This window comes from Antedon mediterranea, chromosome 3 (assembly GCF_964355755.1).
Source record: "Antedon mediterranea chromosome 3, ecAntMedi1.1, whole genome shotgun sequence".
NCBI classification, from domain to species: Eukaryota; Metazoa; Echinodermata; class Crinoidea; order Comatulida; family Antedonidae; genus Antedon; species Antedon mediterranea.
This window is the reverse complement of record NC_092672.1, coordinates 34,236,925-34,264,391: the sequence shown is the minus strand read 5'-3', so window position 1 is coordinate 34,264,391 and position 27,467 is coordinate 34,236,925. Positions and strand designations below refer to the sequence as shown.

The 27,467-nt window shown below is 30.0% G+C and overlaps 1 protein-coding gene across 3 annotated transcripts; it reads right to left on the bottom strand.

Moving 5' to 3' along the window:
- Positions 1–1,953: 1,953 nt before the first annotated feature.
- Positions 1,954–26,798, bottom strand: LOC140043903 (BICD family-like cargo adapter 1). Of its 3 annotated transcripts, none has more exons than XM_072088382.1 (13): positions 26,701–26,798; positions 24,313–24,734; positions 17,875–18,090; positions 17,487–17,603; positions 16,722–16,868; positions 13,921–14,205; positions 13,028–13,186; positions 11,514–11,696; positions 7,627–7,719; positions 6,744–6,856; positions 4,569–4,689; positions 2,822–2,992; positions 1,954–2,083 (listed from the first exon to the last, which is right to left on the bottom strand). In XM_072088382.1, the coding sequence occupies exons 2-12, from the start codon at positions 24,592–24,594 to the stop codon at positions 2,828–2,830; spliced, it is 1,881 nt and encodes a 626-aa protein (XP_071944483.1). In that variant the 5' UTR covers positions 24,595–24,734; positions 26,701–26,798; the 3' UTR covers positions 1,954–2,083; positions 2,822–2,827. The 3 variants fall into 3 exon arrangements, with proteins under 3 accessions (XP_071944483.1, XP_071944485.1, XP_071944484.1); XM_072088384.1 differs by having other exon boundaries at positions 7,627–7,701; XM_072088383.1 differs by lacking the exon at positions 26,701–26,798 and adding an exon at positions 24,858–24,909.
- Positions 26,799–27,467: the final 669 nt, after the last annotated feature.

Genomic DNA, 27,467 nt, shown 5'->3' with positions numbered 1-27,467 from the left:
TCTCTAAAACCTAAATTGTCTGATTTACCTAACTATGTACCTATCCTCTTAGAGCCATTTGGCAAAAAAATGTGATGTGCCCAAATATGGTAGTGATATGAAATCATCGTGTCCATACTTGGTCAAATCAAATTTTTTTGTCAAGTTTTATAGTGTAGACAGAGCTTAAAACTACAAATTGTCAGATATACCTCCCTAATATTGTCTTTTAATTTATCAGATACATTTTGCTAAATAAATCCTATTATTTTAACTTGAAATACCATATGATCCTAAAATCTATTAATTTAAAAATAATACATCTATAACTGTAGCTCAATAGTTCAACCAACCTCATGTAAACCTATATTTAAAATTTGGTATCATTTATATATATACTAACCAATACATATTATAACATACAAATTACATAAAATAAAGACTATGCTGTTGTAAATTCAGTACAGCAAATAACTATACTAAATAATTTTTTTGTTCAACTTTGTTGTAAAGAATTATTAGGTAGGAAAACACCAAAATCATCATTCAACATAAAATAAGAATTTTAAAATAATCATACTTTTTCACATGAATTTCATATTATCTTAATTTCATAATTCCAATTTTATTTTTTTAATACTACCACAAAACAATTTCTAATATAATTTTGGAAGATTGTTTTTCTGTTATATTACAGTATTTTCCTTTTTACAATTAATCATTTTATGATTTAAAACCATTTAATATTCATTTAATTTAAAAATTGGAAGATAAATTTTAAATTTCTTAATACTCCAAAGATATTTTATTTATTTGCTCTTCATTTTGGCATTAATCATCTATCTTTATACAATATGTTTAACATAACTGCATATATTAATTGTTTTATACAATGATATTAAAACATAATTACATATATTAAGTTTATTTATTCATTATTACAATTACATAAGTACTGTCTATATGAAAATCTTTTATGAAGTTGGTTGAACGGTTGAAGAAATTTAGTCATTAATTTTGAGAAATTTTATCGGATTTTTTTATTAAATTACAGTACATATAATTAGTATAATAATTTGTACAGATGTGTAGCATTAGTTTATAACTATTCTTAATACTACGTCCCTAGCTAACCTATTTCTTCCAAAGAAGTTATATCTATAGAAAGAATGATGATTATAAATGCTACCTTAATTACTTATATAACAACATCTACAGTATCTTACTATTTAAATACATTCCCTATCCATGTGTGAAAAGTGTGTGATACCAAACAACAAAACTCATCCTTAATATTATAACTTATAAATCATTCGTATAATTACTTACAATTAAATTTATTTATATATTTTGAATTTAATGAAAACAAAACATAAAGAAATGCTTATATAGAAATATGTAGTAAACACTACTATGTGTAATACCTTATTTTTAAAATAATAGTAATGCCTAAAGCTTTTTATAATTTTGAATATTGTTTGATAAAATATCAAGCTGATATATTTAGAGCTGACATACATGAAAAAGGTAACTATCTGAAATATAATATTTTTAAAATAATTTCTTAATTATATAACTACAGTACTTTACTACTGCTTATTTAGATATCTACAATTTGTTGATCAAGTGCAGAGTGACACAAAATGTCTAAAATTTGGAACATAACACTCACACAATTACTATTAAATAAATTACAATATATTTACTACTAAATACTTCTACCTAATCTATATCAAGGTGCAATATTAAGGCTTTTTCAAACAATTTGCAGTATTTTATTTATATTTACCTTTCATTAAGTATATAAATGATTTAAATGGTAGGCTACTGTATCAACACCATCATTTTTTTTAACTTGAAAAAAATGTATGTGCGAAAAATAAATTTTAACTAAAATACATTAATTATGACTAATAAATGACATACCTAGTTTTTATATCAAAGAGTTACATAAAATAAAACAAATGTCGAGACTGATTTAATTCATTAGATTTTAGACACATTCTTACTGAAGATCCTTATAATAATTCTTGGTGTGATGTATGTCCAAATTTTGTACCAGCAACTTGCAGCCTAACTGTCCTGTTATGTACAGCCATAAACTCTGTTAGAAAAAAAAGATTGTTTTAGAGAACAATATTATAATATAATACAATTATTTTTCAGAACAGGATTTCATATAAAAGAAAAAAATTGAATTAAAAAATATATTGTTGATCATTGTAAAATGAGTATGCATACAGTAGTCTATAGACAAATACAATCTTTTTATTTGAACTTTTGTGAAAACTTAATTTGAATATGAAATAATATTTTTGCAATCATTTTGACAATAAAAAAACGAATTGCATATATCATAAAAAAAGTTTTTTTATTAAGAAATACAAAGAAATTGTATAAATACATGTATTATTCATTGTATAATGAGATGTAAAAGCAGTACAATAATTGCAAAAGTACAATAGGTTTCCGGAAGCTGTTGTCAATTAAATTGTGATAGGTTGTCGTTATAATGCCATGGCAACTAAGAGCTTGAAAGAAAACAAATGTCTTATATAAACATTAATACAAAGCTATGTGTACACTATCAAACTAGTTTGACAAAAGTGTGATATGCCCAAATATGCTAGTGATATGCCCATATATGGTAGTGATATATCATCATGTCCATTATGGGCACATCAAATTTTTTTTCACATAAATTTTGATAGTGTAGATAAGGTTTTAAGCTTGATATAAAAGACTCCTGCTCTTTATCGAATAATATCTTTATCATGCTCATTAGCAATGTATACACACAGGACCAACGGCTTTACATCCCATCCAAAGGACAATTTCTTACCTAATGTCACCTACTGCTAGGCCAGAGGCTAAACCTTCGTGGAGAAGAGCGTACTTTCTTTTCTTCAGGACTACTACTACCTGACGCCTGGTGTTGCTGTTTCAAATATCGTTTTTCTTGCTCACTCAGCTCGGAGATTAACCGTTTGTCCAGAAGTTGATGTATATCATCCTAAATATTTTAAATTAGAACAATTTGATTGTTAAATTTGTTTAGGTAATAGTTAAAGATGGAAGTGAATTTTACTCCTAAAGGTCTGTCTACACTATCAAACTTTATGTGACAAAAAAATGTGCCCATATATGGATATGATGATGTCATATCACCACCATATTTTGGCATATACACTACCATTATTATTTGGGCACATCACATTTTTTTTGTCAAACTAGTTTGATAGTGTAAGAAATACCATTTTTTCACTATCCACTACAACACATAAATAGATGGAATTTTGGCATTTCTCATCCCCATTCTGGATATTTTGCTTGTAAGCATATGGTACACTATTCAAATACAATCATCACATTATATATATTTATTTAATATTCTGTTGCCGATATCCATATCCTTCATCGCACTTAACCAAACCATGACAAAAACTAATTTATATCTACAAGGTAGACTGATCTATTTATTTTCAGCTGGGGAGAGTAAATTTTGCAAATGAGTTCAAAATAATTGCAGCAACGTTCGTTTGCACGCAATCAGTACAGTGGGTGTACTATGTTGTGCATGACTGCATTGATCCAGGTACCTGGATTTGCAAATAATATTATTCTCATGTGCTACAGGTGAAATATTTAAACCGTTAATTATTTTGATTAATATTCAACCTCCTGTACACAGGAAATGATCTACAACATAAATATTCAGAAAACATCTAATCAAATTTTTTGTATGGCCTTTGATGAAATAAATAACAGTCACAGGCAAACTCAGCCCAGGCCTCCATTTGCGAATGTTACAATGCAAAATATAGGAAATCTGGTTGAGTTCAGCACAGTTTTAAAACCAACTTAACAATATTGTAATGGGTTCGAGACCGACGCGCTCCTAGTTCTGATGGTGGAACAAGTCTTATCGGACAAGGACAATAAACTGTAAAGCTCTGTCTACATTATCAAACTTTATGTGACAAAAGTATGTGGTGTGCCCATGGACATGATGATGTCATATCACTACCATATTTGGGCATATCACTACCATATTTGGGCATATCACTACCATATTTGGGCACATTAAACTTTTTTTTTTTTCAAACTAGTGTAGACAGAGCTTAAGTTTAGTGTAAACAGCAAGTTAATTTAAAAATAATGTTTTTCTGAATATTTTTTATGGATGCGTGTGAAATAGCCACGTATACGCGAGGCATGAAAAATGGGTGAGACTCGCGTATTACAGTATACATAAGAGTTAGCAGGTATAATGTATTTATATGTGATAATTCCGGCCTATGTTAAAAGAAAACAAATTTTTCAATTTTTGTTGTTGAAGTTATGAATGAATTGGCATAATCTGAATTTCAAATTAAGAATAACTTGAAAATTGTAGGCGCTTAGATCGTGCTTGCTAAAAAACAACTTATAAAGCAAGTACTACACATGGCAAAATTATATTATTCCAAGTAATGGTTATGTAATTGTAAAAACTGTGTACAAACATGGCACTCGCTCCAACCACTACCACATTACATGAGAATAGAAAGTGATTACACATTGTACCAGATGTGGCTATCATACAGTACCTGCCATTCATCCAACTGATGTGATAATGATGCCTTTTGTTGTATTGTACTCAACAATTGAGAATCAAGTGCTTTTAATTCCATTTTAGTTTTTTCAATTTCTCTTTCTGACGCATCAATCCTGTCAAAAATAATCAAAAGAAAATGTATGATGTAATTGTGAATGTTTTGTTTGTTTTACCATTTCTGTCGAGGAAAACAATTTTTCCATGTACACATTTTTATATATAGATTTTATTTCTGAAATAATTAAAGTTAATAAAGTTTTTAAATGTTTTAATTTTAAAAGCAACCATTTTATTTCATAGGAAATCTATAATTGCAAGAATATCAATAGGCGCAAAAAATATCCCAATATGCTTACAGTAACGCCCGTATTCTTAAACCGGACTTTACTCGTAGTTCGAGCTATTACTTCAAATTCGATTCAAAAACAAAGTAGTCGAAGTTTGCAGTTCGACTTAATGAAGTCGAGCTTTTAGTCGAGTTGCACACGTCTGGGTAACAAAGGCTAAACATTGGCCAATGACAAGAGAGTATTTGAGGAGCAGACGAAATTTTGCTCATTGATATCACTTTCCATTTTCTTACAAAACTTTTTACGCATCAGGACTATATACATGAAAAATAATTGTAATCGTTAATTATTAGAAGAGATCAATCAAGATCAGTATTAATTTAACAGTGAAGTACTTTTGATTAACAACAAACAAAATCTTCAAAATATATTTAGGAACCATGGCGGTACGGTAACTTTCATATTTTCTAGGCCTCAAACAAAGTATGATCGCGACGAACTTCCTAGCGTGACAAGAAAGCGCTAGGCCCCATAAACATTCCATCGCGTGGTGAATTGCCGCTCTCTCCCATTGTCGCTATGGCGTGACGTAGTTCAAGTCGGACTTGCGCGAAGAAAATAATGTAGTTTGTATACGGTTGTAAATAAAGATGATTTTCATTATTATAACTTATACCAATGTATATTTAATTAAGCTAATATAAATATAGATATTTCATTCTTCAATATCTGGCCAATATAACAACTCAATGACTGTTACGTTTTTTATAAACATCGTTTAAAAACCATTTAGTCGACCATTTAGCCTGCCCCCTCCAGGACTAAAAAAATCGATCAAAATCCGTCTCGATTTAGTCGAAGTTGGCCTGATTTAGTCGGTGATTTAGTTGAAGTTCGGTTTATGAATTAAAATGACGTCATTTTTTTAGTTTTAGCTCGAACTACGACTAAAGTCCGGTTTAAGAATACGGGCGTATATCTAGAATATTTATGAAATAAAATTAAATTTATTTTTATTGTAAAAATAAATTGAATTAGTTTACACTGCTGTTGTGCTTCTCTTAATATGAAAAAAAACATGAAAGACCAATGGCTAGGATATTAAAACGATAAAAAGTGATTTATTCTCATTATTTAAAATCTAAAGAATAGCTGGTTATTATTCTAGCCTTGAAAATATCATTAGTATTAATGGATGTGATTTTTGTTTTCAAGGTTATTGCAATTTCTGTTTTTGTTCTCTTTTTTTGGGGGAAATCGTTAATAAATTATAGTTTTGTTATTTTAAATTTAAAAGCAATTCATTATACATCTAAAGACCTAGTTACGCAGAGTAGATGGTGATTTATTTTACTACAAAAAATACTATAACATAGTTTTTAAATAATAACTTTTATATGTACAATTCTGAAAGAAATTTTGTCTGTCTACACTATCAAACTAGTTTGATAAAAAAAAAGTCTGATGTGCCCAAATATGGTTGTGATATGACATCATCATGTCCATGGGCAAATTTTTTGTCACATAAAGTTTGATAGTGTAGACAGAGTTTTTGAATTTAAAAAGAAAACTATGAACACATTTTCAAGTGCTCCATTAAAAAAAATAAATTTTAAAATAGTGGAAACTGTCATGACGAATAAAAACAGGCATAACTGATGATGATATACAATTGAAAAATAATAACTAATAATAACATTACATTTTAAAGTCTACTAAAGTCTGTATACACTATCAAACTTTATGTGACAAACATTGTGATGCGTCCATATATGGACATGATGATGTCATATCACGACCATATTTAAACATTATCACTACCATATTTGGGCACATCACACTTTTCTTGTCTAGTTTGCTAGTATTCTATGCATTACCTGGCTTGAGCTTTATCACGTTCTTCTTGAAGTTGTTGAATCATGCGATCTTTTGTTAAGCTATCTTTATGTTTTAGTTCCAGTTCCTGCAGCACAGAATCATGTTCTGATATCTTAACAGCAAAATAATATTAAATTTATTGTTAAAATTAAACACACACATTTAATGGTTATAAATGAAGTATATAAACCCAACAAAATCTATTGAAAATTAATAATTTAGTGGTTAGATGAAAAATCATATAAAAAAGTAAAATTAAATATTACAGTTTACATCCATATTCAACTAAAATATGAACATTGCATATTTTAAATAATAATCGTATACATAGAACCAGGCATAAATATTAAGCCATATTGAAAACATGCATGCAAAAGCATAATTAGCATATTAAACAAAATCTACATACAACAATGATTGGCTATACAAGTGGAATATGCAAATTAACTTTATGTAGCAATTGCGTTATATTAACCTGTCAAAATATAAATAAAATATTTCTCTAAATTAGTACTTCAGTGTTTCAAATATTGTAGGGTATGCTTATACATTAGAACCTCTATAAAGGGGACACCTTTAGGGCCAACAAAATGTCCATTGAATGGTAGTGTTACAACAATATCATTTATTTCACAGGAAAAAGTGTCTCTTTTAATAGGTGTGTCTTAAAAAGAGGTTTTACTGTATTTCGAATGTTTCTTTACACCACCAACAAATATAATAAAAATATTAAATCACTTTCATGCTTTCATTTAAAAGTGTGTCATGCATTTTCCGCAGAATGATTTCAAAATGAGTGTACATGCTTTTAGAATATATAAAAAATATGTCAATGAAATGTTGGATAAAGATACATGATGAGAACGGATGTGTGAGACCTACCTCAGTGAGATCTTCGTGGGTAAGAAACAGGTGCGAGATCATATCATGAGTCTCATGTTCCTCGAAGTCTGGTACCTGTGTGTTTAAGCATGCCTGGATTGAGTTGAGTAAGAGATAGAAAGCGAAGAGGGGTTAAGACTGATGCAAGGTGGTATGAAATGAGCTTTTGGAAGCTTTCTGTGTGGGAACTTTTTAAGTAGTTGTTATTAAGCCGATCATTTATACAGTATTACTATTATAAGCAAACTCTGTGATACAGCATCACATACTTGTCACATGTGATGCCTGTATTATAGGCTGCAAGCATAATCTAACCATCACATATTTGTCAAATGTAATGTCTGTATCATAGGCCATAAGCCTAATCTAACCATCACATATTTGTCACATGTGATGCCTGTATAATAGGCTGTAAGCTTAATCTAACCTTAATAATTATAGGCACCACAGGTAATACTGTACACTGTATATTATTTGATATGAGACAGATAATGCCATGTGGTCAGTACATAGAATCAGGCTGTTTTTTACAATGCAATTTTAAAGTTTATAAATACAAAAATTAGTTATTCTACACTTTTATAATTCATATAAGCATCATCATTGTTGACCATCCTTTTATAAAGGCTCACAGCCATCATCATAATCACAATTACCATATTGACTATCCTGTTTCCTCTAATTAAATACATGTTACACCCACAACCATCAAATAGTCATCATTATTCTCATCATTATATCTGCACACAATATCTCGATACTCCTCTAATAAATAAATACATTTTACTCCAGCACCCAACCACCAAACCACCATACCCCTAACGCACACCATTCATTATTAATTAATATTTAAAAGTAATTATTTATCATCATCATATCTGCATGCAGTATCTGAATCATTACATCCTCTGTAATGAAATCAATACATTTTACCCACGACCCCCAGCACCCAACCACCCCACCCCTACCTCGCACCATTAATATCTAAAACTAAAAGTCATTATTTATCATCATAATTATAATCTATTTGAGGCCATCCTAATTACCTCATTCAAAAACAGAAAGAAAATGTCATTCATCTAAGAATACAAAGTGGGCGTAGTACAAAAAGTCTCGATCCTCCCACACATCAAAATAATCTCTTAGGAAAATATTATTCCTAAAAACTAACATCATAAATGTTAATTATTGAATACCACATACTTAATGAACTACATTGTCTATTTTTAAAATTTTTATTACCGGTATTTATGTGAAAAATACTACAACCACTTAAAGTTTAAATTGTTTATTATCATTCAGGCCAAAGTCTCTGTTTCTCCATTTCACTCATTTTTTTTACCAGCTTTTAGTATTTTACACAAGGCAGCCAGTAATAATTTAACTTCTTGTACAGATATTTATATATAGATGACCAAATATAATCCCATGCTCAAGTAGTATAATCCCACTCTCTAATTTTGTCCAAATTTCGTACCCAAGCCCTCGGCCATGTTCAGTTTATTTTAAGGTTCTGTATACTGTATCACAACTTTGTTGTTGTAGTCACCCAAATTATATTATTTCACGGCAAAGTTTCTGTCTCTTTGTGGAGATGATAATAATCGCAGCCCACAAATTGCACATGCACATTAAAATGTCTGTAGCTTTCTGCAAATTGTTATATTTTAGAATTAATTAGATTTCGGAGACAGATGGCTTTAGATTATATACTTGGGTTTAATCAATAGGTCAAATGTCAACGGGAAGTCCAATTTAAAACTGCTTGTGAGATATTGATTATTGTATGGTGATGTCAGCTATATCAACTTATGACATGTTTTTTTGTTCTCCCTATTGCGGAAGATCAAAGTATATTGATCTAACGACAAGAAATTTAACATCTCTTTTCAGAAGTAAATATATGTGGTGTACCGCAAAGTTTATATCAACATGATGTTTTTTTGTCCTCAAAGCAACGCTACATTTATACCGAGCTTGAAATCTATCCAATGGCCAGAGAAAAACTCTGGGCTATCGTACGTTTTTCTGTGGTTCATGCATATGTTATTAGTCCTATTTCTTAAACATTAACACTACACCTATTTTTGTATGATTTTTACTGGCCACTGGACCAGAATCCAGGCTCATTGTGAACTAGCTTAAAAAATGGTGGTATAAATCAAATTAATTTGATGCATGTACTGTATGTAAAAATAACAAATATTATATGTTACACAAAGCAACTGTAAGTCTGCATATTATTTTGTGGATGAACACTATTCCAGTGAACAATTTTTTTTCCCATAAAAATATACATATTAGAGTGGTTTCGCAATCTTACGAATACGATAACGAAAACGTCACGCACACGTATTCGTTTTCGTAAGCCATAAAAAAATCTGTTTCGCATGGCAATGAAATATTGAGGCGCGTCCAAAATATGACTGCGGTAAATTTGAGCGAAGAGCAGGTACGTGTTGCTTGGTGCTTGGCTGCCTAGGCCTAGCGTAACATCAAAGCGAGTGAGAACTTTAAAAACTGCTATTTATCGAAATTGACTTGGCATTTTAGTAAATTACTTTAGTAAATTACTTTCAATAAATCTATAATTATATTATAATCATGAATCATTCCTGATTCAAATGCAAAATGTGCAAAATAGATCAAAAACTAACTTGTTTTGTAGTTACGAATATGACTGGTGATATTCGTCAACACGAATACGCTTTACGAATATAAAATGGGGATCAGCTCAAAAGTTTCACAAATGTATGACGTATCCGTTTTCGTTATCGTATTCGTAAGATTGCGAAACCTCCCTAATGTCATTATTTTACAGTAATATTAACTCCCTTTCTAAGCGTCCCTCTCTACATTTTCTATTTCTAATACAATAAAAATGTTGACTTTTCACAATCAGCAAACCACCCACAATTTACTAAGTCACGTAGCAAACTAATTACGCATCTAAGAGTTGTAACATCAGCTATTTAGCAATTGCATTTAAGAGAGACGTACATCAACACTGTATAAAGCGGCCACATACGAAGACTCACTAAGCTAATACTTTGTGTTTAATGAACATCAACAAATATTCCTCATCAAGCGAACTGTCAATTAAAAGCGCTCATTAAGCTCGCTTAATTACCGCATCATGTTTATAATCAAATCACAAAACAATCAATTAAACTGAAATAAATTTCTACAAATTAGAAAAATGTTGGTTGCAGACAGAAAAACAAAGAAAGAATACAAGGCAACACAGATATAATTATATTATTCTCAAGTACAACATTTAATACAAAAGGTTATATTTAATTTAATAGCCTTGGAAATCAACTCCCACAATAGTTTAGAGTTAATCAACAACATGGTTATTGATTCTACATCATTGACAAAATTTGCAATTTATTGAATACAAAATGGCTAAAGGTAAATTAAATGAACATATATTATAGGCTCTTTCATTATTCTTAATATATTGCAGTTCTGTTGTTACCAATTTTAGGATTTTCAACTTAAAGGCAGAGATTGTATGTTTGTTCTCTAGACACACATTATACATCTATGTATCAATATACAATGAGGTAAACTTTTATTTATTTATGTATTCAATAAATATAATTCATTTGTCAATTTTTTTCATACTTCTCTCTCTCCAATAAAATTTTTTTTAACCTGAACGGCTACATAAATATTTTTTATTTTTTTGGAATAAAGGAGAAATAAGGGAGAAAAAATAAAAATGATGGGAAAGGGGGTATAAATTATAGATATCTAGGAAAGATACTAGGATGTACTACGTAAAATAAAAAATATATAAATAGCGGTGTTCATCATAACACGATCACATGACCATAAATCACATGACTACAAGTCACATGATCCCTTCATCGTTGATTTACCTTCGTGGTTACAGCTTCAACTTCTATTGTTTTCTGACGTAGTTCGTTGTCCTGTCGGTTTATTTCAGTCTGTAAGACCTCCAGCTGGCTATATGTTTTGTACAACTCGTCTCGCATTTGTTCCAGGTCAGACTCCAATGTTGCACTTATTTCATCAGTTTTCGACTTATGAGAGTTAGAAATCTAAGACAAGGTAAAAGGGTAAAGGGTGAGTCCCGTGTTCTCTGAACGTAGGGGAATGAACTGTTAGGAGCTCATTGTACTAAGCCTCGGCATTATGTGGTAGGGTGGCCAGTTCCTTTCCACGCCGCCTTTTTTCTCCCTAGTATTTTCAACCAGGTACTCATTTTACAGCTGAGTGGACTGGGAGTTGTCGGGCATTGAACCCGGGTCTATCTGTACGACAGTCAAGTGTCCTAACCACTCGGCTATCCAACTCCTCCGTCTCCGTAGCTCTGTCTACACTATCAAACTTTATGTGACAAAAAAATTTGATGGACACGATGTCATATCACTACCATATGGCATATCACTACCATACCCAGTATAAATATATATTTCAATCAAATATATGGGCACATCACACTTTTTTTTGTCAAACTTGTTTGATAATGTAAACAGAGCTTAACGAAAAAGTTGTTTAATACCAGTTGGAGTAAATTTCGTCCGGAAAATGCCACTAGGGTTGTGTTTGTAAATTCTAAACAATGTTATCAATCCAAATATTTCTTATGTTAACTTTGTAGGCCTAATGTTATTTGTTGATGTTACATCATTTACTAATGTTATCAATTGATGTTATATCATTTACCTCCGCCAAGGAGGTATATGTAATCGGTAGCGTGTGTTTGTTTGTTTGTTTGTTTGTTAGCAGGATTACTCAAAAAGTAATTACAAGATCTTTACCAAAATGAATAGACAGATAGATATGTGGTCAAGGACCATTCCATTAAATTTTGGGACCATTTGGGACCACAGTCCCAATTCTGGACCACTTTTTAGTATACTTTTTTAGACCTGCTAGTGTTAAAAGATAGGACAGAATTTTTCAAAAGCCGGCGAGCAGTCTTAAAGTAACAAGTAAACTGAAATTGCATTTTCTCGAGAACTACTTGTCTAAAAAACTTAATTTTTTAACAAGAGGCAATAGTTATAATTTGTGATTTGTAATTTTAAAACATAATTTGATTTAATGTGCACATTTTTTGATGCGAGTAGTTTAAAAAACCTATTTCTTTTCAAATTCACTCGTTTGATTTTCGCGTTGCTGTTCTATTGTTAGTCAACTGAAGCTATTGTTAACTGAAAGGCTTGTTACATAACCATTACACCAAACTCGCATACACATGCTTGTAATGAAATTAGCCTAAATCACAAACAGCATTAAGACACACACAAATATATATATATATATTTTTACCGGAGAAATCTTATGTAGGAGAATTTTACAGTAGGCGGAGGTATGCCCTCTCGGAGTGGCTTTCTAGTTTACTAATGTTATCAGTTGATGTTACCTTGGCTTCCACAAGCTGCTTTATTTCTGATATCAAGTCCACAATTGTATCTTCTGTTATTGCACCTAAATTGTCACCATCATCATCATCTTCTAAATTATCATCTTTTAATATTGCTAAAAGTTGCAAAAGCTCTGTAAAAACTCCATAATAAATGTTCTGCAAAATAAAGAGAGTACCATGATTAATTTTTAATCATGTTTTGTTTTGTAGGGAAAACATTGAAGCAATAAAGACTTCAAACGCTTTTGATTTTCAAAATCTCACAAATTGTTTACGACTAGAATTCAAGTTTTTCATTATATACTAAATGATTAATGTAACAACTGGAAATGTATTTTTAGATTTCTTTTTTCTTTCTTTTGATCGCTATATTTAAGCTTTTTCACAACCTTTGTCAAAATTCAATAAAATGTCAGTTTTAAGATGGATTCTACTGGCTGTACACAATAGCACTGACAAGAGCTAGTCATTAAATTGCAAATTGATATATTACATCAATAATAAGCTAGAGCATCAACATTTCTATACAGATGCTTGTCGCCCTTGAAGCGAAAACAATTTCATTTTATGATTTTGAACAAAAAAAAAATGTTTTTCTTTTAAGACGGTTAAGATAAATTGCCTCAATTGACTTATTTAACCTCTAATAATAAGTATCAGAATAACCATCATACTATAACAATACGCTATTATGCTCTAAAGGCTTTCAAACAGTTGACTTTGACACACATATTTTTGTTTTTTTTATAGTATAGTAATTCTAAATGTAGAAATTTTTATCTTTTTCTTTGCTTCCAATCAATAACATTATGATATGTAATCATAGCGAGATACGGTCTCAAAGGTCAAATAAACAATTTTATTTACTAAAATAATAATTGTTAAACTACCTGATCAAAGGTTGGTCTCATTCCAGGTAGTTCAACTTCCATGTTGCCGTCGTCGTCCTCAAAATCATCATCACATTCGATCTCGTTATAATTCCCAATGCCAAACCCTGTAGCAGAGTTTGGCACAGACATGGATAGTTCATTCTCCAGCTCTGCCATCAGAGAATTACTTCCGTGAAACGGTTCATCCAGAGAGAATTTCATCAATTTTTGACTTTCTATTTGCTCACTTAATTGTTGGTTGTGTTCTCGTAGTTCTTTGAGTTCTGAATCTTTTAATCGCAACTGAAATTACATCAAAAAATATAAAATCTTAGGCGTTTAGTTTGTCAGTTAGTTTGTTTGTCAGTCTGTCCATTGGTAATAATAACAAAATTACAGTTATGAAAGAAAATGATGACGGTGGTATGCTCCTACATGAGGGCGTGGTTGCGGCCTAGTCTATTATGGTACAGGGGTGTTCTTGGAACTTTTTACTTTCGTATCTAAGCCCTCCCTCTGGAGAGCATGGGCTATTGTTGGTTTATCCAGGTAAGTTAGGCATGAAGTAGACACATATTTTTTATTGAGGCTAAATTTGTTTTATTTTAGAAAGAAAACTGAATATTAAATTAATTGTAATCATATTTAATAATGATTTTAATTGATTCTTAACTAATTTCTAAAATTTTGTCTTCACTGAGAATATTATCGCATCATTCCATATGATTTTAACAAACATATTTTAAAAACTAAATTAATATACACCATTTATATTTGTTATAATATAAATCAGTTATTAAAATACCAAACTTAACTGGAAACAGCTTTTGATTATGAAATAATTCATATCGCGTGATACCTGATGATTTACTATTATAATTAAAAGTGACCATGAAAATCATGTTTATAGTAGAATTAGGGCAACACGTCTGCACACAGGTAACTAGATTAATACAATTGGTATTATTGATTCATAGTGAGTGAGACAACTGACTGACATGTGAAATAAATAAAACAATGAGTTCTTTGTCATTTGTGCAATATGAATGAATGAAATAATAGTAGAAATTTCATCATTCTAGAATATTTTAATATTTTTGTATTATTTATAATGAAATGCTTTATGTTGAGTAAACAAAAATGTATATATAGAGGAAACCAGTTTTAATGTAAGCGTTTCATAATTTTGTCATTTTTTAGTCAGTTTATATATATATGTTTTAATCGAATTAGCTGACAGCAGCCAACATTTCTTCTGTTTTTTAAGAAGACAAATAAAGTTTCTTGTATCTTGTATCTTAATCTAAATATAGTGAAACAGAGTAGAAATAGAGAGTAATCCATTTTAATACGTACTACCTAGAGTAAATAATAGATTTCATACTTGCTACTACAAATATCTTCAAATAATTGCAATTATTAATAATATATATTCAATTAAATGACACAAAAAATATCCATATTTCAATTTTTTTTTAATATGTACAAAAATTAACTTCATTTGTATTTAAATTTTAATATTTTTTTAATACAAAAAATATATTTTTTTTAATATCTGAATTTTTTATTTTTTACATTTTTTTAAAAATTAGTTTTTGAATCAAGGAATATTCAAGGTTAAATTACTAATAAAAGTATAAAACTGGAAATTTAATAAAATAAAAAGCAAGTTTGACAAACAGCGGGAGTCCGACAGTTCTCATTCGTAGAATTTATCCTTAGAGTACTTTCATCGAAAAATTAATCACCTGTTGCCATGGAAACTGCACTCTGTCGGCAAACTGTCTCCACGATATGAATTAGGAAGATTGACATCCGACGCAATCCGGGACAATTTGGTAGTCGACAAAATAAAAATTAGCGATGATGAAAGATAGGCTGATAGGCATTTAAGTACGAGATTATTTTTAATTAATTATACAATGATCAAAGAGGTGGTGGTAAGGAATATACGCATATTGTCACACGAAAGAAAGCGGATACAGACAGGTTTTTATAAGATTATAAAGTATAACTTGGGTACTTTAAAATATTCCATTATATAATTCATCATAAGAATTAGTCTTCAACGATTCTAATTGTTTGCTTTAGATTACTGCGAACCGTTTCTTCTCACGCGATGTTGTGACATCATTTCAAATCAATAGTATTTATCCATTTGCAATTGTAGAACTAGATCTTTGCTGATGATATATAATGGCAGGGATGCATTGTGTTTTATTTTTTCAAAACTTTAAGTGGTTTATCAAAATTGAATTAATATATCATTAAGGTTAATATGAAGGGATGGCTATAATTTATATTTAGCAGTCGCGTCTTTTCTGTTAATTTCTGTGAATACTAAGTAATTAATAAAAAGCCTTTTACAAATAATGTTTTTGAATATTATCAATAAATGATGATAAAAATATGATAATATTGATGATAATAAAGTTATTGATGAACTGATGATAATAATAACAATAATAATGATTATATAATAATGATGAAGCTTCTTTATACACAATTATTAATATGTTATTAATATATGTTATTTTTATTTTATAATTATTGTCCAGACATACTAAATAGACTTAATGTTGCCTTTACAAATACTGTTTTCAAATATCATAAATATAATAAATGATGATTAAAATATGATAATAGTGATGATAATAATGATGATGAAATAATATTTAGGAAACAGATGGTTATAATAGTTATAAAACATTGATATAAAAATATTAGAAAAACAACAATAATGATTATTATGTTGATAACAAAGGTGATGATTAACTAATCAAATTCTTAATTTATGACAAGATAATGATGATACTAACTTGTGCTTCTGTTTCTCTATTGCGTCTTTCCAACATATGTACATTATCATTAGTTTCTTCTATAGAACAAGTTAACGATTTTCTTTCTTCTAATCCAATACTTAGTCGTTTTTCTAATTCTGATTTTGCGGTGGTTAATATTTCAACCTACAGAAAATGAAAGCAAAGGTAACAAACATAAAGTTTAATTATTTTACACAACAGAATAATGCTCTAATTAATTAAATAATTAATTAATTAAGTGAATAATGTTTAGCGGATATAATCTGTTAAGCGCAATAGCTCTGAGTAGGAGAAATGGGTGGGTACAGAAGGAAGTATCCAATTTTAACATAATATTATGATTAATTAGGGTGTCGACAAAATGAACAAAAAGTGGTTGTTTTTAAAATGTGGTATGTAGAGCTTTCTTTTTTTTTGTATAACTCTATTGGAAGTCAGTTGATAAATATCTCTAAGTATTAGTATTAATAATAACTTTTATTTCCAAAAATAAAGCAAAATTCAGAGTAAGATAATAAATATACAACCTATATTGAACATAGCAATAATAAATATAAGTGGAAAAAATACACCAGAGCAAGCAAACTTTAAATTGGGCGCCCTTCTCCATAGCGAAAAACAACTAAAACCTCAAAATTTTTAGATAATAAAGTACTCTCTGTTTTTTTCACACTATAGCTCTTTCAAAAAAGAAAATGTTATCTGTTTTTTCTGTGAAGCTGTTTAAAATTTCTGACATTTGTCTAACAACATTAACTGTACCTCTTCTTGTAATGTTTCTAAAAGTTGACTACGGCTATGCATGGTTGAGTTCTTGGAATTTACTTGTTCTCTTAATTTATCTACTTCACTATGTAAATCAATTTCAGTCTGAGATGCCTAAAAGAAAAAAAAAGCAATTTTATATACATATTCTAAAAATAACGAGAATTTCTTGTGACTAAAAACAATTCATTATATAAACTGTAATGGATGTTTTATAAATGTTAATAGTGACAAGAAAAAATCAAGGAGACAAGCCATGAGTATTGAACCATAAGGGTAAGAAACTTTTAATGTGTATTCCTGTCTTTGGAGAGAGATGCTAATGTTGGTTTATCCAGGTAAGCTAGGCACGAAATAGACCATGATGTTTATATTTTGTTTGTACCTGTTTCAATTGAGTTGTTAATCGTTGGTTTTGCTCCGTTAATTCATCTATAATTTCTTGTCGCTTTATCTCTGAGGAACGACGGACAGCATTCTGGCTTGCTTTCTTATCTTTGTGATATATAACCTCATCTTGCAGATCTAGTAGTCTACTGTCATATTGCGTTTGTAGCTGCTCTAATTGACGTCTTAATTCATATTTTTCTTGCTCAGAAACCTGGAATAATCCAAATTGAAAATGTAATTAAACTGAGGCATAATTCCCTATATTATTATTATACACAACAATACATAGTATATTGCCAATCCTCTAAAGAGATTTTTCCTATACTATATAATCTTGTATGTCTTATTCTTTTCTGTTTTTCGATTTCCATTTTTATATAGCAAAATTGATTGAAATAGGCATGTACAGTACTGTATATAAATGCATGTTTACAATATTCCTGACCTAATTAATACAGAATGCTCAATAAAATATAAAACTAAACCAAATGAATGTTTGTAGGTCTCTTATGTATGAAATAACCATACAGGCGTCAAATAATAACAATTTATCATTTTACTAAACGTTTAGGAACCCTTTGCACATGTTGTTTTTATATATTGCATACATGACAACACATTAATTGAAAGTGCTAATCTGACAATAGAAATGACTGTTTATCGAATAGGTTATTTCCAGTACAATTCATTGTAAATAAAACATATTGTAAAACTAAAACACGAGTCAATATTGGAAAGTGTTACAGTGTCAAGAGAACGATTGAGGGGAAAAACCAACATTTTGAAAATGTCAAGTGAGATTAACGAATCACTAATGTAAATAAACAACATTTTCTACTATGTTAAGTGCATGTTAATGCAGTCCGCTTTAATTGCCTACAACATCGTTCACGTCAAAGCTCAGTTTAAAGTTTTTATTTTTATGTACGTTACTTCAAATTGTATTTTAGTCTGACAAATGTTTGTAATAATGTTTATCACATACCACTTTGCATAACAAACAAAACAAAATATGTAAATGCGGATTTTCAGTTTTCATTTTACTTTTTATACCAACCAACCATGTTACAGTATGTTACTCAAAAAAATGTTAATGTGGCTATTATAGCTGGATATACTGTTTAACAAATATGAGAGATTAGATTCACCACCACCCACATACTAGAATACAATATAACATAATCTTCTATTGTGAAGTGTGAAGGAGAGCAACAGTTATATAGAAAGATTAGCAGCATACAGTAATCAGTAAGTCTGTATAAACTAAAATGGAAGGAACACTTTAATGTTAAACTATTATATATGTTAATAATTTACTTATAGTAAAAAATCTGTTTATTTCTTCACATAAAGTGGTAAGTGATATAATAAAATATTACTATGGGAATGGTACATGGTAAATTTGGCAAATTTGAAATGTCAATTAATTTGTACAGTATGTTTGTGAAAGCTTTGTTAAAAAAGGGGGTTTCTTACAAGGGGTTCTTATGAGGGGCTCGACAAACCCACGAACTTTAGATCATCAGCCTAGCATCATACATGATCAGCCTAATTTATATTTTAATATCAAATTTTAATTTTTTATTGTAACATATGGCATGGGACTCCAAGCATTACATTTGTTGTAATAAGCTCTGTCTACACTTCTAAAAAAAGGTGTGATGTGCCCAAATATGGTAGTGATATGACGTAATCGTGTCCATATATGGGCATATCACATTTTGTTGTCACATAAAGTTTGACAGTGTGGAAAGAGCTTTATACTTGTGTCCGGACATTCCTTGTAAATAACCATAAATTAATATGCTTAAAGGTACTGGATTCATTGTTAGTTCTAATTAAATTTATAGCGTCATGATTAAGCATTGTTAATTATACTAATTGAAATTAATCAAGATATTATAAGATTATTATAATTCATTCATTACAAAATAAGCCAGTAAATCATTAATCACAGTGTAGGTTTTATCATCTTGATTGCATAGTAAATTCAATTAAATTATTACAAGGAATCAATCCAAGGGACCATGCTATTAAAATTAGAGGCACAATGTTTAAATGAAGAAACATTGTATACAAACAAAGAGGAATTGGACAGGGAATCCACAGGGACCACACTATTTAAAAGGTCCAATGTTTACAGGGAGGTGGTGGGGGTTTGGAAGAGGGTACTTTGAAGGTTTGTCAGGTCATTATATTTATACATTCTAAATAATTTAGAAATTTCAAAAGCAAACCTCTACAGTAAATAAAGGCATTATGAGATATTGTATAGTATACAGTAGGGCCTAATAAGGTTTAGTTTACCTGGATAAGTTGGTTACCAACCAACCAAAGTTAATCTTGGTTCCCACTAGGATGCAACGCAAGTGAGTCGACCAATCACAAGCGACAGTTCAAAATAAATCATAACTTGGTCCATGACTTAAGGGCCTTTGACACCTGCTCCGGTACGGTTCCGGTCCGGCGACGGCAAATCCAATCGTTTTTACGCGGCTACGCGCATATCGATTGGTGCTTGGCCGCGTGGAGCGTCATGAAAACGAAACATTGGCATTCGATTCGACGGAACCGTGCCGGAACAGGTGTGAAAGGCCCTTTAGTGGGTATAAATAAGTCTGAACAGGCCCTGTGAGAAATGGGCACTGCTAATCCAGGCTGACAAAAAGATTGAATAATTTCAATTACAGTAGGTAATTCAAGGTAAAATGAAAACCTACTCAATCAAACTCATAAAAAGTAACATCATAGGTTCTAAACAATAAAGGCCATTGAAATCAGAACTACTGGCAGGCATACTAAAAATAAAATGTTAAGCCCTGTCTACACTATTAAACTTTATGTGAAAAAAAATGTGATGTGCCCATATATGGACATAATGATGTCATAACAGTACCATATTTGGGTATATCAATACCATATTTGGGTACATCACACTGTTTTATATAATCAAACTAAATTGATAGTGTAGACAGAGCTTTAAGATGCTTAGAAAACACTAGTCATACTCTTTATTATTTAAAAAGTACTTACAAAAGAAACAAATCCAGTAGGAAACTAAGATCAACACACTTCTGTGTAGGTTACAAAATATCATTAGTCAAGTACTATAAATTAACATTACTAAGGAAATCATTCTTGGTTGCTATGGTACACAAGAAATACTGTCCTTGAGATTTATATCCTATTTTGTCATTGAAATACATTAATATGCATTGGCAATTTAAAACACAATGATTAATATCCCGAATGTATAAATGGAATGTTTTGATTGAAATAAACATTTTTGTTACAATTTTTGTTGTTGAATATGCCATTTCATGTCACATAAATAGTTATTCACATTGACCAAAAACTGGATCGAAAAAAAAAATTATTTTCCTGAAAATATGTAATTTAAAGCAAAAAATTACTTTTGTCTTTTCATAAGTGAAATAATTTTATTTTTGTTTGCTTTTTACAGACGTGAATAACTTGAGTAAAACTGCAAAATGGTCTGTTTAAAGTCTGATTTTATTAATCTTAATTTTTCATGTTTTGGGGAACAATACATCTTTAAATAAAAACTGTTGTATTTCTGGGAAAATTAATAAACAAATTATAATGTAATAAGTTTTTGTTCTTGTTGTGCAAAATAAAAAATATGGAATGTAAAGTATAAATGGAATATTTTGATTTAAATAAAAAATATATAGTATTTCTGGGAAAATTAATATAGAAAGTTTATTTTCTGCACAAAACAAAACACTTTCTTGTAGATGATGAAATCAGAATTTAATGCTCAAGTTGATAAGCAAACATATTATTCACAGATTGTTGGACTGGAACACACGTCCACATTGTTGTTGATACTGGTATCTAAGTCAACAATCCAATGATTATATTGATCTGATATCTATATGGTGTCTACATGGAATAATAGCATTGTGGTACAGTATATTGAGTAAAACCCCATCCCCGTTCCTTACTTACTTGGTACAGTAGGGACTTTACGAAACACGACGGGAATCCCCAGGACGGTGCTCATGAATAATTTATGCATGAGCTTTAACAAAGTGGTGGGAGCTTTGCATGAAACTCTATCGTCCTAACTTTTTGAGGACGATAAAGTTGCCATTTTCCCGTTATACTGTACAGGGGTTTGCGGGGTTTAGCAATACCCTTATACAGAGAATGACTAAAAATAATGTATTTAATGATTGAAATAACATTTTTTGTCACAAGTTTGATAGTGTAGATAGAGCTTTAGAAATGGTAAGTACTGTGTAATCAGAAGTTCATCCTTACCCAATATGTGTTTTTAAAATACCTTTAAATATGATAATTAAAAAGAATTTATAGTATAATATTAGTTTAAGGTCTATTCACACACACTTATCAGCTGTGGATGTAACCAAGGCCACGTGGTAATCATGCTAGGGTTTGTTCATATATGACGCATCATTAGGAGTCCTACTAATGAATTAATATTGATCTGAGCATGGAGGTATAAAATTAGTTATACCTCCATGATCTGAATATTGTGTGTTGCAACCAACAGTCAATCAACCAATGTATAAAATACAGTGTACAACATGATATTCATAATATGAAAATAAATATTGATTTATGATGTAACCATTCTCTGTTGTGTACAACTATTGTTCCTTATTTTGCATTACAATTTTAAAAAATAAATACTTGATCAATAAATTAGTATAAATTTATGCTGAATCAATATACAAAAAAATAGCTATTTTTACACTACACTGCAGTATGCTGTACAGTATGCCCGAGTATTGTCCCAAGGGTATGAAATTTAGCCTAAATTTGGTGGGTGGGATTTACTGTACTCGAGTCTTGGATTATAATTGGTGGTCATATAGTATATACATGGTTCAACAAGCAATAAAACACACACACTTGATGGTGCCAAAATTGTTGACAAAGATGTCAGTTTAAAAAATAATGTATTAAAAAATTAGTATAGGTTAGATTTATCATGGAGCTATAATTTATAGGTATGGTAATATGAGTAAAGAATAAACTGTTGTATGTTTCTCTATTATGACAAAATATACAAAAATGAACTATTGCAAATGAAATAGTCCATTCATTTAATAGTTCATTTATTTAGTTCATGGAGCTATGATTTGCAGACATATGTAATTTATAAGTCCATGGTAATATGAGTGAAAAATAAACTACTGTATAATACTGTACTACAAAATTGGACTACTGCTAATTCATAGTTCATTTATTTAATTCATGATTATGATTTGCAGACACAACTTATAGGTCCATGGTAAAGAATAAACTAACTGTATATTTCTCTATTTTGACAGAATATACAAAAATGAACTACATAAACAGTCCATTCATTTAATTCCTCCACACAAGCAATAAATAATCATATGTAAATCCAGCACTTCCAAGGTTAGCGTTAATTTTGTAAACAAGCTTTGTTTTATTGATGGCTTTGTGGACATATGAAATTATGAATATTATTGTATTATTATTATCATGTTTTAATTCATGAGAAAATATCTGGCTCCAGGATTCTAAACAATTTCCTGTAAATAATCAAAACAATAATTTCAACAAAAAAGAAAATAATGAGTGATATGGTTGATGAATTGTAAAGAAATACCAAATTGCAGACAGGGCCTACTGTACCATAACAACAAACTATGAAATGTTTTGTTTATAAAAAGAAATATATTTTTATTTATTTTATTTTATTCAATCGAAACCAACAGTGATAATTACCGCCACTAACAGGTTTTGATACAAACAATATCAAGACTGTTTTAAAGCAACTTGATTGGTCCTAACATTGATCAAGGGCTTCTCTCGCCCAGTGCCCACCTTGACCAGAGGAAAGGCATAAGCCAATACGTCTGAGGCAGATACTAGATGCAGGGGCTGCCATAAGAACCACAAATATTTGTGCTAAGTATTTAATTTAACAATTTAATTATAAATAATTGTATTCCCTGATGCAATACATACTGATTCATAAAACAGATCCTCTTAAATGTTTTTTTGACGGTACGAAAGTCACGTACACAAATTTTGTTTGTTTTTTATTTGTTTTCTTAAATTAAAGGACTACCTTGATTGTAATATAAACATAAACCCAAATAACAATATGGTTTCAAGCTATTTTAAATTGATTATTGTAAAAAGTAATTTAATTAAATTGCATATTAATTTGCCTAAAAACATATGGAATTGAGAATTCCATATTTTAATATCAGTAGTAATCCACTGTACTTGTTTTTAAACCATGTTGTCTTTCTGTCAAGTGTTGTACAGTAAGCAACTTGTACTTAAGTAGAGAGAGATACTACCTCTCTACCCTTAATTTAACATTAAAAAGTTGATACTTTCTGTGAATAAGAGAACATTTTAAAAGTTGACATAAATATTTTTTTTTAAATGTATACAATACCTCTTTAACTTGTTGAATTTCCGTGTTCAGATCTTCTTGCTTTTCTAACAATAAATTATTTTCCTCTAAAAGTGCTTTCCCGAGCTCCGCAGCAAGAACTAAATCATGTTCCTTTTGGGCAAGTTGGCTATAAAGATCTTCCAAATCTTCCTCCTGCTGCGCTTTCCGTGTACTATCTATTGCGCAATCCTGGACGTACGCCGGGTCGTTTTGTTCATCTGTATCCATTTGGTAGTAATAGTTGTTCTTACCATAAGGTATTGGTGTTGAACTGTGCAGCATGACAGACGTAGACGCTCAAAATCCAACAAAAAAGAACTCTTTAAGCACTTTAAAACATAATATGTTCAATCAAAAATATCAAAACATTTAATCCTTAGAACCTTCTTGTTGTGACAGTATTCCAAATTGTATTAAAAAATCTGCAAAAAAAACCCCAAGAAATTGAATTAATTTGTTGTTAAAGTGAAAAACTCCAAGGCAAATTACTGTAAAAAACAAATGAGTAATATTTAATAGCAGTGGTACAGACGGTAATACTGTACCTTTCAATAGTATAAAAAGGCATATGTTATATAGAACCTGTTGTGATAAGCTAGGCAGATAATTATTAATTCATTTTGAGCTGTTGCGTGCCAGTGCAAACAGATGAATCAGGCTTCAGAATGGTCAATGCTTACTTAAGTGGGTGGGAATGAGGCAGCAGCCAATCAGATCTATCAGCTACAACATTCAGGTACAATGTGCACATGATATCAAGTGGTTTTTTTTTTCTTTCTATTCTTTCTTTCATCACGTTTGTAGTTCCATGACATGATTATTTTTGTTTAGCTACAGTAAATAAATCATGAAACCTAGTGTCCTTAGTTTTGTTGAAGGAATTGTTTTAGGCAATACTAAAACTGGTCAAAGTTATGTAAATAATTTGAAATAAAGAATGTTTTCAAGGTAATTTACCCTTCTCTATTATAATACAAACGGAAGAGATAATTGTTGTTTTTTATTTAGACAACTTCTTAGATTTCTAGTTTCAATTGTTATAAACAACATCTTCTTTTAGGTCAATGTCATGTAAATACATTTGATACAAACAAATGTTTCTAAATTATTTTCTTATGTTATTTTAAATAAAAATAAACAGGTCAATGTTATGTACATATCATTACCCAGGTCAATGTTATATACATAATTACCCAGGTTAATGTTATGTACATAATTTACCCAGGTCAATGTTATGTACATATCATTACCCAGGTCAATGTTATATACTGTACATAATTTAGTGTTATGTACATAATATGTATGATGATGATAAGATGACAACCATGACTAAAAAAAAATCCCTTTAAATGGTTGTGTCACCTGTTTTCTTGTGTTCATAAGTTTGTTTTTAACACTAAATGATGTCATTTCAACTAGTCATTGGTTGACAAGTCATGCTATCTCATGATGGTTGGGGAATCAACCCAAAAAGTTTAAACAGTGGTATTGTACAAACACTTTAATATTATAGGACAAAGGTTTGTTTTAATATTTCTTATCTTTATATGTACATTTTCTTTATATCTAGGGTACATAAACAAGAAAACCCGGAGGTTTTCAAGTTCAACAGATAAAACTTTTACAAGCTAAGTAGGCCTATCCTAACAAAGGGTCCCATTAGTCCACATTTTATTAAAGTCTTCCCCTTTTTCTTCATTCGAAATTCACACAACCAATCCCCAGGGCGTCATCTCCCACATTGTTGTTTGGAGGAAGGATCTGCCGCATCAGAATAGATTATTTTGAGAGAAAATATTACATAAAAAAAACAGATTATCAATTTATTAAGATTCCAACTGTTTATTGAGGAAAGAAAGAAAGAATGAAATGAATTATTAAAGTACATTATTACCTCTTCACATGAAGTAGTCAAAAATAACATCATTAATAAATTAAAACATATCTATTCTATAACAAAATATAAAGAAAAAATATCTAATAAACAAAAAAGGAATATTAAAAGAAAAACATCACATCTATCTATAAATTGTAACAAATAAATATACACAAAAAATATATGAAAACGTGGAAATTAAATAAGTTTTTAGATTTTAGCTTTATTTGAAATTATAGATGAATCCTGTGAAAGAATATAAGCAATATATAACTAAACAGAATATATTCATTTAGTATCCATATTTTTCAGAATTTTAGGCCATTGTTGTTGTCTGGCATGCCTGTCAAACTTGATTGATGGTACCCTAAGCAAACATGCTTAATTTAACATGATCGTCTGCCCAGAAATGGTCTCTGCTGGCTCTGAAGCTAGCTAGCCTCTGTTGTTTTTCTGTAATATAAATGACATACGCTTACAAAGAATCATTTTGAATTCAGTTAAACACATACCTGTATTTTAAACTCACAGAATAAAAGATTTCAGTCATAAGTTTCTTTACTTTTAATAGTAACCCAATGTCTTTCCACAAAAACAACCTGTTCTGTTGACTTCTCAAAAAATGCACACACGTTCACTTTTTTTTTTGGCACTAAAATTAAGTTGGTCGTTGGTGGCGCTCAACTCATTTTCTCTGATTGCGCGAAACGATTTAAATTGTTAACGTTTTTTTAATCGTTTTTAGAAAAATTATAAATGTTTCCGATGTTTAAGCAGGGAGAACAACTCCCAAGGAAATTATTATATCTTTGATGTAAACCGAATCTAATAAAAAAAATATTAAAGATAATTTTACTATGTTATAATACATGTAAAATGTATTGAAAATCATTACTCTGAAAAAACTTGATTTTAGTTTCACCAGGGAGTTGGTGTAAAATAATTTTACAACTCCCTGCTGTATTTTATACATTTATTTTTTATCTTTTTAGGAACTTTATTTCATTTAGAAAACAAAAGGCCCATTGATTTTTAAATAAATACATTTTAGTGCTCGACTAAGTAGGCTAACTGTCTTGGCATTTGTACCAGGAAGAAGGGGTTTACATACATTGCTTGACAAAAATATCATACAAATTACTAAAAATAAATGTGGTACCTTTCCCGGTACCTTTACGTAAGATTCACATATAAACTTACACATTAATTAAAAGTTAGGCTTTTCTTTATATAAATGATCGTTGCATTCAATAATTAATTAATATATTTTTGATATTAT

Excerpts from the sequence above, each read along its gene's own strand:
- LOC140043903 (XM_072088382.1), bottom strand. The coding sequence starts at position 24,594 with ATGCTGCACAGTTCAACACCAATACCTTATGGTAAGAACAACTATTAC. Across the intron at positions 17,604-17,874 it reads TAACAACTCAATTGAAACAG|GCATCTCAGACTGAAATTGA; the intron begins GTACAAACAAAA and ends TTTTTCTTTTAG. Across the intron at positions 14,206-16,721 it reads ATAGAGAAACAGAAGCACAA|TTGCGATTAAAAGATTCAGA; the intron begins GTTAGTATCATC and ends ATGTAATTTCAG.